The sequence below is a fragment of the Fragaria vesca genome, linkage group LG1 (assembly GCF_000184155.1).
Source record: "Fragaria vesca subsp. vesca linkage group LG1, FraVesHawaii_1.0, whole genome shotgun sequence".
NCBI lineage: Eukaryota > Viridiplantae > Streptophyta > Magnoliopsida > Rosales > Rosaceae > Fragaria > Fragaria vesca.
The window spans coordinates 22645577-22664684 of NC_020491.1; the positions used below are offsets into that span (position 1 = coordinate 22645577).

The following is a 19108-nucleotide window of genomic DNA, read 5'->3' on the forward strand; positions in this document are numbered from 1 at the left end:
TATCACAGTGATCAATATTGTACGTCTCTAGTTTCTCTTCAATATAGAAACCCGAAATCAGTTTAATTTTCTTAAGTTATTTAAACTATCTAAAGCCTGTTGTAGTCCTGAGGAACACCCACCTTCCCTTGTCTTAGATCAATATGAAACCAAAAATTTCGATGTAGTCAAGTTAGGAGCTGGACCAATTAAGAATCCCTTCTTATATAAAATGAAGGTGCTCATTTCATTCTTGGTCTAATTCGATTTCACTTGGATTAGTTCTTTATATATAATTGATGTAAGACAACAAGATGAGTATTGGCTTCGATTACTGCAGACTCTAGATGGCAAAATTCTAGGTAATGAGCAAAGATTAGGGTAAATAAGAAGAGGGTAAAGGTTTGCTGTAATTGCAAAGAAGTTAGATAGAAAGATTAAAAAAAATTTAAAAAAAAACTTAGGCTTGCGCACCCAGGACGGCTACAAGATTCCTTTGCCTATTTGGTAAATTGGAAATGAAATTTATAGCCTTCCCCATGGTTTTGGAAAACCACAGAATGGAGGTTCTGCTTCTGTTTTTTCTTAGTACTAAGATCTCTCTTTGGACTGAAAAGGCCTGCCTCAGTGACAGATATGGGTCACCAGTCCTATTGTCAAGCCTCCGATGAGGATATCTCCCAAAAATACCAGTTTTGCATCTGACATTAGTTTTAATCTTAAGGTGCAGATGTAATAAACTAAATATATGTTACTTAAAACTCTCTGATGTGGACACAGTTCTCTCGCTCAAATAGTCTCGATCACAGGCAGGCTCCAGTTGTACAACTGACAGTGTAGTGGAGTTCATATATATGAAATACTTTATTGTTTAGTCAGTGAGTTTAGCATCTCAGGGGTGTCCTTGCTCCTCATCATTCGTCAGTTGTACTTTGTTCTATGTTTATGGTTACTTTTTTCTCTACAAATTCTGAAGTTAATCTTGTCGTGTGTTCTTTCCTTGTTTTAGGCTCTCATCTTTTCTTTCTTTTATTGCACTTGATGCAATGCAGACTGATCCTAATTGGAGTAATTTCTTGTATGACGAGGCTACAAATACAATTAATCTGATAGACTTTGGAGCAGCTAGGGATTATCCCAAGACTTTTGTCGATGACTATCTAAGAATGGTGAGATCTCTTTACTTGGAATTTAGCTGGCTTTTTTTTTTTCTCTGCTTTTATCTGCTTACCGATAAAGGTTCCTACAATTATACTTTCAACATTTGGTATGATAATGTCAGCTGAGCAACATATTGCAGGCCTCTCTTCTCCACCAATTATGAGAGGGTTAACATCATTTGAAACCTGCTCATGGAAAATCGTATCTCATGAAGCAAACCCTTTTACTTTTGATACCAACTAAGTTATAGTTGTGGGATTAAGCCTTCTTGATTGTATATATGGTTCAATAATAGTCGTTTATTTGAAGTTGTATTCCTTTTCAAATGAGCTGCATGTAGCTAAAGACCCTTTCTGATGCATGTTTGATCAGGTTGTTGCCTGTGCGAATGGTGACAGAGATACAGTCATTGAAATGTCCAAGAGACTTGGATTCCTTGCAGGAATGGAATCAGAGGTAATGTTAGAGGCTCATGTCCAAGCAGGTTTTGTTGTGGGATTGCCATTTGCAAAGCCTGGTGGCTATGATTTCCGGACATCCAATATAACCCAAAGCATTTCAAACCTTGGGGCAACCATGCTACAGCATAGGCTCACCCCACCGCCAGACGAGGCGTACAGTCTTCATCGCAAGCTTGCAGGTGCCTTTCTGGCTTGCATCAAGCTTGGGGCTGTTGTCCCATGCAGGGAACTATTACTTGAAGTATACGAGCGTCATCAATTTGGCGATGATGGTGGTGAAACGTTGTCGAGTGGATTGCCTTGATGAGGAAAGGGCTTATATACATATCTTTTATTAATTATTTTAATCATTTTTTTAAATAACTTCAAGATGGAGCAATTTTCCATGATAGAATTATTTCATAGATTGAGCTCAAAACCAGGGGTAGACTTCCTGAGATTAGTTTTCCCAGGTGAGATAGGATCCTTTTGTAAATTAATTCAAACAGCTATAGAACATTCTTTCACAATCATTCTCAAGGACGTTGTTGTATAATAAGACCCAAAATCTTGTTCCCTGAATAAAAGTAAACAATAGCTGAAGTGTTGTATGTATATTTCACTAGTCTCGTTCCTTCTGATGAAAACTCAAGATGTCTAGGAAAAGGGATGTGCCAGTTCTCCAAAGCAAATGGCGGAAGCCTTGTTAGATGGCACTAGAAATGTCAATGATATATGTAGGAACTCATAGGTTGTAATGTATATGGAAATTTCATAATGTCACCCGGGTTATAGCACAAGATAGTCATTCTCTGGCTCCGTCTTTGCTCCGGAGTTTCAACAAGTGTATATGGAAATTTCATAATGTCACCCGGGTTATAGCACAAGATGGTCATTCCTTGGCTCCGTCTTTACTCCGGAGTTGTTGAAACTCCTGAGTAGATTTCGGCAAAGCTTTCTTGGTCACTTTTGTTCCATCCTTGTTGTGTCAAGGACTCATTCCCAACTCTCCCAAGGTACCCAAGAAAGCATGAAGAAAGGAAAAGGGAAAAGCTCAAAATTTGAGGAATATAGAAGGTGGTGAAAAAGAAAGGTCGTGGAAAAACTAGTAGGCAACTCAAAGAATAAAGGAAATTTGAGAAATAAGAAAAAGACAAAAAAGGAAATGGAAGTAGAAGTAAAGTGGGGGGGACAAAAACAGGTGCAAGTGGGATCTTTAACGTAGATAGATTTGAAGACACGAGTCTTGTCAGGGGACCGAAGTCTGCATTCTTGTTTCAAATTCAAATGAGTACGCAAGCCAAGGTTTCCAACAAAAAGACAATCTTTCCTCTCTTTCTCTTTTTGACTTCATTCTCCTTCACTTCATCATCAGTGTGAACAAGTGAGTCAGTGAGAAACAGAGAGGAGGAGGAAGATGAACAAGTTTCAGCTGAAGCTGAAGCTGGATGGGTGTACAGTGTTGGTGGTAGTGGCATTGGCAGCTGTCTTTGTCAATCTGAATGTTTATGTGGGTGCTTTGAGTTTGAACGAACCAGTGAGTATTATTGAGAAAGATGCAGTCTTGTTTGAAGACGAACATGTCTTAGCCTCAGCCTCACCGACACAGCCTCAGCCCCTCTTGGTTGCTCTCACTCTTATTGACAACGCTGCTTCTAAAGGAGCGGGTCCGTCTCTTCCTCCCTTTATCTCAGTAGATACATTGTGTTCGCTTATATGAGAATAATGTAGAAAATGTATGTGTGTATCATAGATAGAATATTAGAATATCAAGGTCATCAAGTTTACATGATTGAATTGTAACAGTTTGTTTGGATGGAACGCCGCCGGGTTACCATCTGGATCGTGGGTCTGGATCGGGTGCAAACAGCTGGCTCATTCAGTTGGAGGTGGGTTGGGTTAGACCATTTGCTATTTCAGTTCATATTCATGTGAATGCTGCTTTATCATTGTGTCAATTTCTTACTTTTTATGGTTTTGTTGTGTTTTGCAGGGTGGGGGGTGGTGTAATACTATCAGAAACTGTGTTTACCGCAAGACCACTCGCCGCGGTTCATCCAAGTTCATGGAAAAGCAATTGCCCTTCACAGGAATTTTGAGCAATAAACCTGAAGAAAACCCCGGTATGGAGTATTCTTTGTGCACTCCATTCATATATCAAATAAAGATTTTTTTTTGCTCCTCCTGTTTTGATTGATGTGAATGGTTGCAATTGTGAAAGATCTGATGATTTGCATTGGCTGGTTCCCATGGTTGCAGATTTCTTCAACTGGAACAGGGTCAAGCTACGATACTGTGATGGGGCATCTTTTACTGGAGACAGCCAGAATGAGGTTGGTCCCTGATCATCTTTTGGATGCTTACAATACTAGTTTCTCTTAATCATTTCCTGTTTAATGGGCATGAACTTTTATTGAGGTTTTACTGGTCACACAATCATAAAATCTTTACACATGTGGTGAAATTTCTGGTTTAGTTTGGTGGCTGGCAGGCATGTTTTTACCTTTTAGCTTCACTCTATACAATTCTCAACAGAACATTGCAGTTAAGTGGTGTGACCTGTTGGCCTATTAGCTGTTAGACAAGAAACTAAAGATAATGCCTTCAGTGATGAATTATCTCTATCTCAATTACAAACCATATCCGTTGACCATTCTCCTGAAACCTATTAAGTGTATGAAAACCTCAGTGTTATTTATTCAATGTTGATTTGTTGAGTGATTCTTCATTTTCAGGCTGCTCAACTTAATTTTCGAGGGCAAAAGATTTGGTCAGTTGCTATGGAAGAGTTAATGTCCAAGGGAATGCAGAATGCTAACCAGGTCTTTCACTGAACTAGAGCATTAATGTAACTGGGCTTCGATATTTTTGTGTACCTTCTTACAACTAACAATTTCAGGCTCTTCTTTCTGGATGTTCCGCTGGGGGTCTGGCATCGATACTACATTGTGATGAGTTCCGGGACTTGTTTCCAACCACTACCACAGTGAAATGTCTGAGTGATGCCGGGATGTTCCTTGATGCGTAAGCAGTTCATGGCTTTTATACATGTGCAATCTTTCATCAAGTAATAAGTCTTTGATTGCTGGTTCTGATTTGTTTTATTTTGTAGAATTGATGTATCTGGTGGGCACACTCTAAGGAATTTGTATGCAGGAGTAGTTAGCTTGCAGGTAGTGTTAAGTTGCTTTTACGTTCATGTTTGATCAGGGTCAATTTTAAAGTAGAAATTTAGGTTTCGTTCTGACCTGAAAAGAATAAAGTTTGTATTTGAGGTCTTACCCATTCTCTTGGAAAAAGAAAGCTTATATATATATATATATATAGGTATATATATTATCTCAATCAAACCTTCACAGTATGGGTTTATGATAAGTGTTATATCTCTTTGTTTATCTAACATTTGATATTTATATATGTCATGAATTTTAGGAAGTGCAAAAGAATCTTCCGAAGACCTGTATCAACCACCTAGATCCAACTTCTGTAATTCTCTATACTGTATTCTCTTTGTTGTCATGTAATTGCAAAAATGGTAATTAAAGGACCTAACTTTCTATTTCTCTCTCTCAGTGCTTCTTTCCTCAGAATTTGGTTGCAAATGTTAAGACGCCAATGTTTCTTCTGAATGCAGCCTATGATGCTTGGCAGGTAACTTCTTACTTTTTTTCTTATCATTATATTGACAATTTACTTTTTGTATGATATCACATCAGAGGGTATGGAAGTACTACTTGAATATATGTATCTATGCCTCCTGTAACATTGACTGCACAGTGTACTGCTTGTGCATGCTTTTAAGAATCATACTTTAAAATTCAAAATAGGTACAATCAATGAGTTACCACCCGATCTTAGACTGACAGAAACCCTCTAAGGCGAGTTCAGTTATCATTGTTCTTCTTCTTATGTTTTCTAGGCAGGCTCTCATGAATATTGATTCGTCTAGGTACAATCAATGAGTTACCACCCGATCTTAGACTGACAGAAACCCTTTAAGGCGAGTTCAGTTATCATTGTTCTTCTTCTTATGTTTTCTAGGCAGGCTCTCATAAATATTGATTCATCTAGGTACTATCAATGAGTTACCACCCGATCTTAGACTGATAGAAACCCTCTAATGCGAGTTCAGCTATCATTGTCCTTCTTATTTTTTCTAGGCAGGCTCTCATAAATATTGATTCATCTACATAATCTCTCACTGGATCAATAGATAAACTAATTTATTAATAATTCGGTGCAAATGCTGTTTATATGTTTTCTTCAGCTCCAAGCTAGTTTAGCCCCTCCATCTGCTGATCCTCATGGTTTATGGAATGAATGCAAATCAAACCATGCAGAATGTAATTCATCCCAGATCCAGTTTCTCCAAGGTAATCTTCATATTTAAAGCTTGTTTTGTTTTCTTTGATTGATTCTGCTGGAATGTATTCTTGTAACAGACACGAGCACACACAAAGAGTTGCTTCCTAACGATGTTCTCGTATCCCTTATAAAGCAGATTTCAGGAATCAAATGCTCAATGCCGTGAAAGATTTTTCAATGTCCAGTGAAAATGGTTTATTCATAAACTCTTGCTTTGCTCACTGCCAGTCTGAGAGACAAGACACATGGTTTGCTGATGATTCTCCTCTTCTTGACAACCAGGTATTCCCTTCGAAAAATCTATTGCTTTCAGAAAATGATTGTGATGGCTGTATACTTGTATTATAGGTATAACATGTGAAGTGTATGATTTTTCATAGGGGGTGGTTTCTATTAAAATCTTTCAGTAATAGCCAGAAATCTTTCAGTAATGTTAGTTGCTACACTACATGAAAGACTGTAAAACTAGGTAGTGGAGAGAATGTGGGAACATGGTTGGATGTCTGAGGTTTTGGAAGGTGGGCGAACAATAACACTGAACATTGTACTATCCAACTGCAAGAACTATTATGATAAGGTTGAAACACTTTCATCTATTCTAGAGTACATGTTGCAAAGACGGGTTCCAATTCAAAGGCTTAACTCATCTTCAAATGAAAAAAGAATAAAGGGCTAACTGTGGCTAGATTATAGTACAATAAAATACAGTATAGAAGTAGCACAAAGGAGTACAGACTTCAATCAAGATACATACTGCACATGTTCTGTCATTTATTGTGAGATAAATTTCTTTGGGATTGCATGAAATTAGATACAATTCTTTTTTGTGCAGGCAATTGCGCTGTCTGTTGGAGACTGGTACTTCAATCGAAGGATGGTTAAAGCTATTGACTGTGCATTCCCCTGTGATAGCACCTGTCACAATCTTAACTTCAAGTGAGTGCGAATAATCTTTCAAATTATTGTAGTGTCTGGATATTGTAAAAATTCATTTACTACAATATAATGCAAGCTGCTTGCTCGTCTCCAGGAGTTAATTTAGTCTGAATAGAACCTTACAATATTTAGGAGGTCAAATAGGATCATGTTAATGCTGCTACTAACTGGTGCACCTTTTTTGCATTCTCGATTAATTAGTACTTAATTCTTGTATATTCTCTTTTCAATCAGTAAGGCCACAATCAGTGACCTTCTGACCAAAAGCTCCTTCTAGTGTGAGTTAAATCTTCAGAACACTGAGAGCTTTGATCAAGAGCCCATTCCTTGGTAGATTCTCATAGTCACAGTTGGAGATTTGCCAACTTAAGTTCTTGGTCTTTTTGATAATGACGATTCTTTTAATGCCCAAAGCCATGTTGTCTTAGAGTTTATGATGAAGCGTGTAGGATTTATATAAGAAGGATAATTCAAAGGAAGTTATTCATTTTGGACACAAGCCTAATGTCAGCATATAATCTGAAGTTACCAAGGAAAAGTATTTTCATGTGTCAATTCAGTTTACTAGCTTTCAACCGACTTGTTAGGTCAAGCTTGATCCATTATTGGTCCATTCCCTATCACTTTAAGGTTTCAGGTCTTGCGGTTATCTAATATATCAGAGATTATCTTCGGAGAAGGTTCTGAAATTGTAACTGTCACTCCCACTCCCCGGTTTGTTGAAATGTAAGGTGCTGGGTGCAGCTGCATTGGTTTCTCTTCTGCAGTTTTTTGCCTCTCCACATGCATGATCGGGAACCACAAATGGGACTGTATTAGCTTGATACACTTTGTTGGTCTTGTTTAGCTTTGAGTCTGTTGGTTATCTAACAGTCTGGAACCAAGTAGAAGATACCACATTCAATTTAGGAAATGCTTTTCTTCTCTCCATTTCACTTTGTGAGAGACTGAGATGACTCTTTTGCTCTGCAGAGAGGATATATCTTCTACGACATTGACATATTCTCAGTCCGCAAAGTTGTCTATTACCATGCTAAATCTGCCAAGTGCCTTGTTGATGCCTATAACATGTTCCAGCTTCATAATGTGGTTTCGATTTGTCCACTGAAAACAGATTGTGCTCTGATATAAGATAGGGTTCAATATACTAGTTTGCTGGACTAAATCTTCCAGCGTGTATATTGAGCTTAACTGAAGCCAATAAATCTTAATAGAGTTGTTTTTTGAGATACAAATTAGGACTTAAAAGAGTGTCCTTTATTAGTCCCATGCACCGAGTTTCATCCATGTATTTATGATTTCTTCATTTGTTCTCTGACCTCGGCTTCTTAGGGTATCTCATTCATGGCATTATAATCACTTCTAAGAACTGCATATACATATAGAGCACTGCAAAATTTAGATATATGTTTAAAATTAGTACAGTGGGAAATAGATTACACATCTGACAGAATGAAGTGCATGTAACTCGAGTCTATCTTCAGTTACATTGTATTTACAAAGCCAAGAATCTGAAGAGGTACCGCACAAATACAGTTAAGGAACATCAACTAAACAACTAAAAATCCCAGTAGTTGATAAACTTCTACCCCCCAGAGTCGGATAGAGTCAGATTATGCCAGAAACCAAAAATGTGGTTTCTAGTATTTGCGAGGACAGTAATAGGAGAAACTACTCTCCGTTTTATACCCCCTACTTTGTGAAATCATACATGGAGTAATGCAGCAGTCTGCCAAGATTTTCAAAACTAATAACATCAACCTGATACTGACAATACCAATAGGAAACAGCTTTCTAGATGCATACATGAAACTGAAACTCCAATGTTTTTACATATTATGTACAGAATGAGGTCTATCCAATCTTCAGTTGTGCTGTACTCACAATGTCGAGAATTCGAGGCGCTGGTGAACTGGTAAAGAATTCATCAACCAAACATCAGAAATCTCAATATTTTCCCACAAAAAAAAATGCTCAGTAGTAATAGTAGTAGACTAGTAGTATTAGGAAACGCGGATTAAAGAAGCTCCTCTCTTCAGTCCTCTCTGGAATCAAAATCCCCAATCTGAGTTATCCCAAACTCTCTGTTTTAAGGTAATTAACCCAAAAGACTAAACTGTTAGAAGCCAACACCACTGCTCAGCTCGAGTGCCTTGTGGGTGATGCAGATGCCAGAGCTACTGCCTGCGCCCAGACCTTGAGGCGAGCCTTGACATCTTGCGGATGGTCTCCTGAAGCAAATATTTGCTACCAGTTTAGATCTTGATATGCAAAAATTAATTATGAACATCATGAATGAATTGGCTTGCAATGGCCAAACGGTGAATGAGGAAGATGGAATATATGATGGCATAACAGATAGACATGGAAGGCGAGGCATACCGGGACTGGAAATGCGCCAGTTGGCAATGGGGGAGTTGCCACCGCTGCTGGTAGTGTAGTTAGTTTCAAGGGTGGGGGCTGATAGAGAAATTCGTGAGGGCATCATCTCCTGCTGCTGCAGCATGCGGTCGTGCTCCAACTCGAATCCAAGGTCTCTGCAAGCCTTCACTTCTTCCATGTCCATGCAAAGCGACCTCTTCCCTCCTTTAGGCCTTGCTATCATCACCATCCCAGTACCCTCGCTCTCTCCGCTGAAGCTGTGACAGTGATCACCACACATGTTCATGTTCATGTTCTCCTCCTCCTTGTCATGATCTTCACCATCATCGTCGTCCATCGCCGTCTTAGCTCCATGGTGGAATGGTGATGGTGATAGCCATGATGATCTGTTCCTCATCATCCTCCTCCTGCTCCTCCTCCTGCTCCTCCTGCTGTCATCACTCATAGCCTTTTGAGCTTCATTTTCGCTTGCATACTCTTTCTCCACCATAGAACTGGGATGGACCTTGTTAAAAAGCATCCTCCCTGCACCAGCAGCCAGATCCCTCCTCCGCCTAGGGGGTGTGGCCGGAAGCGAGTAACACCCCGGTTCCCTGTCGGAATCGTCCTCCGTTGACATCTCAGCTGCCAGTACCAGTTGAGAATTGAGCCTCTTCTTGTTGGATGTTTCCTCTTCTTCATCAACATCCCCATCAAAGCTGTCTATGGACAACAGTGACATGTACATACTCATACCATTCTCTTGTTGCCCCTGGTAGTACATGGAATTGTCATTGCCAGCGCCTTCATGTTCATCACTCATCATCTGATCTTCACCATACATGGAATTGTTGGTACACATGGACAACCTAGACAAGTGAGGATGAGGCTGATCATGATCATACCCTTCATCTGTATCCTCATCATACTCGATACAAGACCTAAGTGTCATACTCTCATCTGACGCCATATAATCGAGCTTCAAGCACTCCTTCAATGGAAGAAACTGAATCGAAATGTAGTTGACAAAGGTAAAGGGCCTTTAATTAGTGTAGTTGGGTATCAGAATCAGAATCAATGTAGAGAATAGATGAATGAACAGTCAGGTATTTATAGTCTAATAAAAGCTCTAAGCTAAGCTATAGTAGTGAAGTGCAAAGATGAGAGTGGCTTTTGGGGTTCTTGCTTGAATGATAAGGTAAAAGATTGTAAGTAAGTTTCTAAGATATTTTGTCTATCCAACCTTCTCCTTATATTTATATTGACTCTTTGTATGTATGACTGACTATATAGCAGCTGTAGCTACTGCTTTACTGCTTTATAGTTTATACCCAACCTCCTCATCTTCATCCTCATCTACCTACGATTCCCAGATTACCCTTCTTCTTCTTCTTCTTCTATCTTCAAAGCTTCACTGTCACAGGTCACAGGTCACAGGAGAATGTACTAAAGAAACAATAATGTGATTCCAGGTGTCCTAGTAAGATTGTACCTTGCCAAGGAAGGTCAAGCTAGCTTTGACTGGAAAATATTACTGAAATGGTAGAGTTAACATCAACCAATTTGTTTCAAGATGATTTATATACTATATATAGGTGACATCTGCGTCTTCAGAAGTTTCCCACACGAGTGGTAACAGGTATATCATGTATGATTACATATGATTGGTCCAAGGCTCCAAGCACCAGAAGAAAAACCGGTAAACTAATCTATTATATAACCCTCTTCTTAACCTACCTGCGCGCATTCCCATCTTTGTAACGTCATTGTAGAGCTAAAGATGGTGAAAAGGATTTCATTTACCGGATCTTGATCGACAGGATCTTGATCGACTCATATACCTCCGACTCTCCCAGTTTAATTATAATGTCTTGATATAATGTTACGTCGTTTTATAGTTTCATGTATTTTTCATCTCATTCACCGATGATATTTTCAAGACATATCTATTGCTCGTGGCCTCTCGGTACATGAAGAACACGAAAAGTGAAATCTTTTTGTGGACGAACAAAAATGGGAGGAGGAAGAAAATGAAAAGATTTTGTGTTGGGATTTTGTTTGGTTAGTTTTTTCTCTACTTACCCTAATATAGAAATAGTTGTAGACATTTTTGGATGGCATGAGGTTACGTAGGAAATGATGTAATGCCAAACCGCGTGAGAGCAGCTGTCCGCGCTTTTATTCCGACACTGCTTTTTTTATAATCACTTTTTTCCACTAAACAGCCAAAAGCAGTAGGGACACCTGGGAGTGAAAGCTCATCATCCTCATCATGCCACTCGTGGGCTCCACTCTAACAACGAGGACACTTGGCGCCAATCTAGTGAACCGACACGTGTCGTCGGCGATGACATCAAAGATGTCCGTATCGAAGTCCCAACGATTCTTCTACCAGAAGTTCCAAACCCCCCGATCAGATCAAACATTAATCTGTGGATTTCTTGGCCAACCCTTTAATTTGGGTTTGCTAAGACGTTTTCACCATTAAGGTGTTGATTAGTTCTAATCATCACAATTTAGTTAATATGTTGGTGGACTTGACTTGTAATAGTAGGACTGCCGTTCACCGACTTCTTCTTTATTTTTTGTTGATTTAGATAGATAATTATGCAAATGCGCAATGGAATTGAGTTTGAGCATCATACATCAATATATATCTCTAGAGAAAACAAGTTTCTGAAACGCATCCGAACACACGATGACTTTATTTATGATAAAACATTGAATTTACATCTAAAAGTGATTGAACATTATTTTCTTAATCACTAACTGACCGGTATACATTGTTTTTTTTTTTTTAAATGAGCTAACATCATGGATATGGTCCCGTAAAAATTCAAAACTGTCTTAATTCATCACCTATTTATTTGTCTATTGTATCATACGTACATATCACGTTGTGACCACACCGAACATCTACACTTGGACATGTGTATGTTTTGTGGGGCCGCGGTGATGAGAACTGGCATTAGGTTTGTTACGCGTGTCTGATCATGGTACCAATTAAGTTGGTAATTAGTACTATGATGGGCGAGTCTATGGGTGCTAAGGATGGGTGGCGGAGAGGCCGACGTGAGGCGATGAAGTCCTCTAGATAGGGGTGCGGCTGAGAGCCTGAGAGCTTGGTGAGATGGACACCTATGGCAGAACCATTCATGTTTGGATTGGGATTGATAGATTTGACTCCAACTAGTTCAACTTTAATTTTCATGATAAAGAAAAGAAGGGTAACCAGACTCGTTCAAATTTTGGTTGTAACGGAACATGAAACATGTGTTGGTTAAATTATAAATGCAATTGATTGAAGGTTATTATCATACCTTTTTTTAAATAAAAAAAAAATATATGTCAGTTACTTTGTTATATTTCAAAAAGAAAAAAGTAAAAACAATACTTGGTGATCATCCACCAAAAAAATCAATGGTACCACACATTTGGTGATATTGTTCTATATTATTAGTTTAACATTGATTTAGTATTGTAGATAAAAATAGACTTTGGAAACCTTGAAATGTAATTTCCAACGTTGCATCGATGAAGATGTGGACGTGGAGTTGGCTTGGCTTCAGCCTCCTTTTGTCTTTGTTTTGGCTGGTCGAACGCTCTGCGGCGGCAGTAGGGTTAGGTGCAGCTTGGTCGTGCCAGAGACCTCTCCTCGTTTAGGTTAAGTGATGGTGGCAATTTCTCCTTATGTTGGGAGTGTCTTCGGTCTTGATCTAGACGCTTAGTAGTTATGGTCTTGATTATGTCGATTCTCTCTCGTTGACAACAAGGGCATATCAGGTTACGTCGACATTAGTTTATATATGTGGGATTTGACTTTTTTTTTTTTTTTTTTTTTTTTTTTTTTTTGGGTCTGAAATGTGGGATTTGACTCTAGTAGAGAGTTTTGAGTACTGCTAGATCACAAGATTGATCAAAACTTTGTCATGAGGCCTTCCGTCTAGGAGTGCTGATTTGTCGTTCCACTCTAAGGTCTACTGCCGCCCAGTACCAAGGCGGGCTGTGCGGCCGATTTTTAGAACACTGGTTTCCATAAAAACAAAAAAACCAAGCAGTTGTAGTAGTACTCTCATACTAGTTGTAGCTCTAGTACTCTAATTTTTGTGCGTCAAGATTTATATTTGTAAATTGATATTAGATACAAATTATTTAGGAAAGCTAGAGAATTCGATCTCAGAGTTGTTTAGAGTATATACTCTTAGCACTAAAGCTACAAATTCCCGCTATCACCAGATACAAGCTACTGAAAGGAAAATTTGCCATACCAAAGCGGTATATAAAGGCCTTGGGGCTAGTTATATATGTATCAGAAGGATCAAACTGAGAAAACAAAAAAGTGATAGAAATGACAATCTTAATAAGATTGCACTGTTGTTTTGTTCATGATCAGTGGAAGTTGGTATTTGACTTGTAAGTCAAGCCCACATTCCAGTTAGAAGGAGCAACATTCCATGCAATGATGGTCTGCTTGGTTGTGTAGGAAGTGACCCTGAAAGAGAGAGCTTGGCCCTTCAAGGTTGCAAAAGCCTGGTATGAAGCTCCCCAGTTGTGGCTCATCTTAATCCACCCACTTCTGGTTCCCTTCACATACATGTCTTGGATGTCACCAGCTCCTCCCACATTCATCACATAGACCAAGAGCCAGTACCCATTTCCTTGGAAAGAGAATCTGAGCCCCCCAGACCTCATGCACGGTACCCTGCAAGAAAAACCACACAATAAATGAGCATTGGACAAGGAGAAACTTTAAATTAGGTCATTTTTAATGTTCACTAACTTGGGAATATAAAAATTTAATTCCTTGCAACCCAAGAAAATCCTAAAGTAAATTCTGAGGGCATACCTACGGTACATGACTGGAACAATGCCAGCCTTCCACTGAGCAATCTTCATGAAGGCAGGCTTGGACATGTCGAAGTGAGCCCTAGGAGGATTGCACCAGCCTCCGGCATTGGAGTCCTGGGACCAGTTTGGCGGGCAAAGATTGGTCGCGGTGACGGTAGTGAATTGCACATTTTTAAAGCACCAGGGAGACTGATAACATTTGATCTGGAAACAAGCTCCACAAGAGTATCCATTGTTGAACAGTGTTGAGCTCAATGCTACAGTATCTGTTCCATAGCCATTGAGGAACAGGTTTCCATATCCACAAGCTCCTCCTTCAAAACAGAAAAAAAGAAACACAATATAACTTTTGTATATGGCTAGGTGTATGTGGTAATGTTTCACATGCATCAACTTTTTTTTTTTTTATCATTTTGATGACTCAATTACCACTTTAAAGTGTGAATGAAATACGTACCCATGGTCTCGGAGGCAGTTTCGTCCCCATAAAAAGTAGCATGAGCGAGCTGCCATGGGGTGGGTTTGTAAGTCGCCAAAGTTGTTCTGCTTATAATTGTCAACGTCAATGACACTAATAGAAGGCTGAAGCTCCATGAATGAAGGAAAGAAGCCATGGCAGAAGCTAAGAAACTTGTTAGCTAGAGCTACAATGTCAAGCTTAGGGATATGAACTCTGGAATGCTTATTGGATAGTACTGCATGAGCTTATATAAAGCTCACTTCAACGACTGCAAAACATGGAGGAGGCAAGGAATGCCTTCGTGATCCCAACGAATAAGAGAATGTCATACAAGTCAAATAAGGGTTTTTAATTTTGCTGATAAAATGTGAAGTGCTTTTCATGTAAACGTGCAGGCAGGTTTTGTTTTTTGCAGATTTGTTAAGCGGGTGATAGACAACTTAAGATTGTGCGACGATTAGGATTACATGACATTCATTATTTTTCCAATATTTCAGGGCTTATTTTGTCTTGAGGTTTATTGAGGTGACCATGTCTTTGTAATCCCCTCCAAACGAGATGCTTCAGTCACCTCCTTCAATTGAGTTTAGTATTGCTGGGTTCTTTTATGGCGGTGACATGTATATGATTCCAGGAGCAAGCGTCGGTAATTGAATAATTATGAAAAAGAATATGAACAATGTTTAAATCCTAGTTTATGGGAATCAGTTCGAGTCAAATTTTAAAAAAAATTATATCACATCAGCTAAATAATTGAATGCATAAGAGATGGTGGATGTATCGATTTGACATATTGTACCTAATTTGTACAAATAAGTATAAGTTAGCTTTTGGATGTTATCTATAGTCGAGTATACATTTATTTTTATTCTTTTTCGGAATAAAGTCGAGTACACATATGCTATCTTAGATATGGAATTCTCAATGCCTTTGCTGGATTTGAAGGTGGGAAGATTTGAATGTCAATCTTAATTACTAGATCAATACATTTGATGAAGCGAGGTGAAACAAAGTTGACATCAAGCTTTTGAGTTACTAATTTCTAGGCAGGTCGACACATTTTGTAGTGTGTGTTTATTGAAATGTTTTGAACTTCTTTAAACAAAAATTGTTTAGATTTTCCAGTGCTCCCGGAGACCACGTCATCATGCTAAATGGTCTGCCTTGCCAATGAAAAATCTCCCCAGTCTCACAGCGAACAATCAAGTCAATCCCATCTATGATATTCCTTCCGTTAAGCTTAGCTTTCCTTTTTGCTGTTCCCATTGTTTTATAGAGCCATTACATTCATCCATTTTGTACACCCCAGATGTACTGATTGCATTGTTCATATGATTGCATTGTTCATATTTTTTTTTCATCCATAATAATCACTAATGACAGCAAAGAGCAAGGGAACGAGCCGACCAACATCAAACATGGTGAAACCGGATAAATTTTCATGATACAATGCCATACAATACAATACAATATATTTGCCTACAATCTGCAAGAGTACTAACATTCCAAGTTACAAAGAACTTTAGCTATTCATTTTAACTTGAAAGCAGAATGAGAATGAACCTGGTTTCCACCAAGGTAGATTATAACATGCAGAACATATGCAGAATTCCCATTTACAACACCTGGCTGAGAATTCCCAAATCCCAAGTACATTACTTAATTCAACAATTAATCTAGGCAGCGGTGAATAAGCTGTACTAAATATAATTTTATATGCTCACTACTCAATTTTCAATAAACAAAAACTAACACTGTTAAGAATTTTGGAAATGGTTGTTCTACGTGATTATATATGCACAACACCCCTGTGAAATTAGTAAAGTGAAATCACTGAAATGATTATACTCACCACATTGGCATATCATCATAAATTGATTCTGGTATCCAGGATAAGTTAAGCGGTAGCGAGGTCAGGAGTTTTTGTTTTGTTGTTTCTTACTGTCGAGGCAGTGCCCTGAATTGCTGGTATCCTTGCTTGACCATCATCTGAAAGCTTGAGATTTGATAAAGAATCTAACAACACTTCAGCAGAACTCTCTGTTTCTACTGCATTGTTAACCTCAGTTTTCACGATTGGTTCATGATGGTTTTCATGTCCAATATCCAGCTCTAGTTTCCTGAACTCCTCTTCGATATTTTCTTCATCATCTGTAACTGAGTACAGGGGGGTTGATTCTGCAAAATCCAAAGACACCCAGATTGATATAATAACAAAATCCTTTCCTCCAAAATAAATAATGCACCCCACCAATTCAAACAGATCTTTAGTGTAAATGTTCTAATGAATAAGAAATGGTACCTATAATATTTTCTAATTGCTTTAGTGTATCAATGCTCTCCTCAATTTCCTGTAGGCTATCTTCAACTTCTTCCACACTAATCTTATTTTCCTTTATAGCTTTAGCTCCAATTTGGATAGCTTCAGAAACCTGACAAGTCAATAAAGAACTTTAACTTGAGGGTTACAAGGTCACACTTCAATTGCTTCGTTTATTTAGAAGCTAATCTAAAGATTCTCTTTGCTCCTAAACTTACCTTCTTTGTCATTTCAGCATTTGCGATAAAATCAAGAACTTCCACCACTCTGTTCATGAAGGTTGAACATTTTTCTCTACTCTCATTCGCCAACTTTAACTCTCTTGCATGCCTCAGAGCCACTTTCTTGTTTCCAGAATGCAAACAAGCTAATGCTGATTTTCTTAACCTATACATAGTTGCAATCATCCCCATCATGAAAACACACTTCTTTGGAACCATATTGTCCATTATTCACATAAAAACACAATTATAATTTAGAAGGTGTACAGGATAAGCCGATAAGCTCTATAAAGTCCTACATGGTTGGACCTAGTTTAACTATGATCAACCAATAGCTATCCATGGTGAATGTCAGTAAACTCTGTCAATAAGCCAGCCACAGGCCTGATATGTAAATACATTTCATGTTAACCCTGCAGTCAAAATTAGCATAGTAACTGTTCACATGTGCCTCTATAGCTATCTGTGTCTTGAACTAGCATCTACGTCATTGTCTAACACTGATGGAGAGCATTCTTAAAATATAAACCTAGGGTCTCTGAGGTCATTGTCAAACACTGATGGAGAGCATTTTTAAGATATAAAACCTAGGGTCTCTGATTCTAAACCAAGAAATTCCAGCATGTAAAGGAAGATTAAAGAGTGAGTAATACTTACGTTTCACATCTTCGGTCAATTACATCAAGTTGTTGTTGAAGTCTCTCTCTTGTCCAAGTCAAGTGCAGAACATCACGGTCTAAACTTGAAACACTAGGAACAGAAGACGCTGAAATGGAGACTTTCACACCCTGCAAAGAGGAAATAGCCGCATCAATACTGCAAAATAGTAAGTTCAACATCCAACACTTAGAAGTTCATGTACCAAAATGATTGTATGAGATTCATCATATGTGTATCTTAATTGCAACACTATCTGCTAATTGTGTATTGAGGCATTTCCTTGGCACAGTTGCATTAAGTTTCTCCCCAATTTCATAACAAACTAAGCAAATCCATTCTACGACTGGGAACAGCAATAATTAAGAAGAAATGTAAAAACAAAGGTTCTATTACGCACGCATAAGCATGTGAAGTATGTACCTGTAATAAGTCCCCCCTGTTGGGAAGCGAGAGATACCGCGCCTTCCCCTGCGCTGACAAGTGAGACAAGACTACCGAACCTTCAAACGTCCCTCCACACAATTCCCGGAACCTCTCCATGGTGACAATGCACCAACCATTCCAATGGCACTCAGACAAAACCTCCACAATTTCAACAGCTTTATCCTACACCACCACCACCACACACCCAAAACTCACCACAGTAACTAAATCACCACTCACAGTTAAAATAAAAATTCACCATACCTTGAGAATCGGAGTAAGAATGAGACGATCATGTGCCATCAGAACCTGCGGAGTCGGTGCTGAAGAAGCAAAGCTAGCCACGGAGCTGGTCACTCTCCTGAAAATCCGGGATATCCGCCCGGCGGTGGGGTCGGCAACATCCGCAGCAGGCACAGCTTCACCTTCATTGTACATCACAAACTGAAACCCCCTTAATCAATTTAGGGTTTTTCGGAAAATTACACAGAAGAAGATAGATTAGATGAGTGAGCGAGTGAGTTGAGAGGTACCAAGACGTCGTCGAGGCATAAGGGAGAGAGGCCTCCTCGATTGAACCAGTGGGTCTTGAGGTGAGAGGGTTTGATGATGAAGAGGCCTAGTTGGCGAGCGACGGTGAGGATCAGGTTTCTCCAGAAGAGGTAGATGGGTTCGCAATCGGACCGTTGGCCGCTGAAGGCTTTGAATCGGGCTCTGCAGACCAACTCGTCGTCCCAATCTTTAACCTCCTTCCTGATCACCTCTTTCACTTTCTCGCTCTCTTCCACTTTCAGGTTTCTCATTTTTGCTTTCACCCCCTCCTCAGACTTCAAACAAAACTACATAAAAAGCACCATAATACGGCATCGTTTTGCTTTTTCATGAGGGCCAATTGAAATTTATAATTTGATTTTAGAATTCTAAAGGTTTTTTT

General features: G+C 38.9%; 5 protein-coding genes across 5 annotated transcripts in view; 2 read left to right on the plus strand and 3 right to left on the minus strand.

Moving 5' to 3' along the window:
- LOC101292067 (chaperone activity of bc1 complex-like, mitochondrial-like) overlaps nucleotides 1-2112 on the plus strand; it is a 10089-nt gene extending 7977 nt beyond the window's left edge. The window contains exons 7-8 of the mRNA XM_004289559.1: nucleotides 1032-1148; nucleotides 1513-2112. Of these exons, the coding sequence (XP_004289607.1) occupies nucleotides 1032-1148; nucleotides 1513-1905 (510 nt within the window). The 3' untranslated portion in view covers nucleotides 1906-2112. The remainder of the gene's footprint in view (nucleotides 1-1031; nucleotides 1149-1512) is intronic.
- Nucleotides 2113-2932: 820 nt separating this feature from the next.
- LOC101297778 (protein notum homolog) lies at nucleotides 2933-8001 on the plus strand. Its single transcript, XM_004288617.1, has 13 exons — nucleotides 2933-3247; nucleotides 3387-3469; nucleotides 3574-3703; nucleotides 3840-3913; nucleotides 4316-4402; nucleotides 4480-4604; nucleotides 4693-4753; nucleotides 5013-5066; nucleotides 5154-5231; nucleotides 5848-5953; nucleotides 6082-6227; nucleotides 6778-6881; nucleotides 7854-8001. The coding sequence occupies exons 1-13, from the start codon at nucleotides 2998-3000 to the stop codon at nucleotides 7987-7989; spliced, it is 1434 nt and encodes a 477-aa protein (XP_004288665.1). The 5' UTR covers nucleotides 2933-2997; the 3' UTR covers nucleotides 7990-8001.
- Nucleotides 8002-8266: 265 nt separating this feature from the next.
- LOC101298068 lies at nucleotides 8267-10359 on the minus strand. Its single transcript, XM_004288618.1, has 2 exons — nucleotides 9264-10359; nucleotides 8267-9112 (listed from the first exon to the last, which is right to left on the minus strand). Exons 1-2 carry the CDS (start codon nucleotides 10210-10212, stop codon nucleotides 9021-9023), a joined length of 1041 nt encoding a protein of 346 aa, XP_004288666.1. The 5' UTR covers nucleotides 10213-10359; the 3' UTR covers nucleotides 8267-9020.
- A 3272-nt stretch (nucleotides 10360-13631) lies between these two features.
- On the minus strand, nucleotides 13632-14772 carry LOC101298653 (expansin-A7-like). Its single transcript, XM_004288620.1, has 3 exons — nucleotides 14548-14772; nucleotides 14089-14404; nucleotides 13632-13944 (listed from the first exon to the last, which is right to left on the minus strand). Exons 1-3 carry the CDS (start codon nucleotides 14702-14704, stop codon nucleotides 13632-13634), a joined length of 786 nt encoding a protein of 261 aa, XP_004288668.1. The 5' UTR covers nucleotides 14705-14772.
- Nucleotides 14773-15805: 1033 nt separating this feature from the next.
- LOC101298368 (charged multivesicular body protein 7-like) lies at nucleotides 15806-18987 on the minus strand. The gene is made up of 8 exons (XM_004288619.1): nucleotides 18708-18987; nucleotides 18439-18618; nucleotides 18172-18357; nucleotides 17749-17879; nucleotides 17089-17257; nucleotides 16853-16982; nucleotides 16403-16728; nucleotides 15806-16179 (listed from the first exon to the last, which is right to left on the minus strand). The coding sequence occupies exons 1-7, from the start codon at nucleotides 18975-18977 to the stop codon at nucleotides 16448-16450; spliced, it is 1347 nt and encodes a 448-aa protein (XP_004288667.1). The 5' UTR covers nucleotides 18978-18987; the 3' UTR covers nucleotides 15806-16179; nucleotides 16403-16447.
- Nucleotides 18988-19108: the final 121 nt, after the last annotated feature.

Excerpts from the sequence above, each read along its gene's own strand:
- LOC101297778 (XM_004288617.1), top strand. The coding sequence starts at position 2,998 with ATGAACAAGTTTCAGCTGAAGCTGAAGCTGGATGGGTGTACAGTGTTG. Across the intron at positions 3,248-3,386 it reads CGCTGCTTCTAAAGGAGCGG|TTTGTTTGGATGGAACGCCG; the intron begins GTCCGTCTCTTC and ends GAATTGTAACAG. Across the intron at positions 6,882-7,853 it reads TGTCACAATCTTAACTTCAA|AGAGGATATATCTTCTACGA; the intron begins GTGAGTGCGAAT and ends TTTGCTCTGCAG.
- LOC101298068 (XM_004288618.1), bottom strand. The coding sequence starts at position 10,212 with ATGGCGTCAGATGAGAGTATGACACTTAGGTCTTGTATCGAGTATGAT. Across the intron at positions 9,113-9,263 it reads CTGGCGCATTTCCAGTCCCG|GAGACCATCCGCAAGATGTC; the intron begins GTATGCCTCGCC and ends TATTTGCTTCAG.
- LOC101298653 (XM_004288620.1), bottom strand. The coding sequence starts at position 14,704 with ATGGCTTCTTTCCTTCATTCATGGAGCTTCAGCCTTCTATTAGTGTCA. Across the intron at positions 14,405-14,547 it reads AACTGCCTCCGAGACCATGG|GAGGAGCTTGTGGATATGGA; the intron begins GTACGTATTTCA and ends TCTGTTTTGAAG. Across the intron at positions 13,945-14,088 it reads GTTCCAGTCATGTACCGTAG|GGTACCGTGCATGAGGTCTG; the intron begins GTATGCCCTCAG and ends TTTTTCTTGCAG.
- LOC101298368 (XM_004288619.1), bottom strand. The coding sequence starts at position 18,977 with ATGAGAAACCTGAAAGTGGAAGAGAGCGAGAAAGTGAAAGAGGTGATC. Across the intron at positions 16,983-17,088 it reads ATGCTGAAATGACAAAGAAG|GTTTCTGAAGCTATCCAAAT; the intron begins GTAAGTTTAGGA and ends TTGACTTGTCAG. Across the intron at positions 16,729-16,852 it reads GCAATTAGAAAATATTATAG|AATCAACCCCCCTGTACTCA; the intron begins GTACCATTTCTT and ends TGGATTTTGCAG.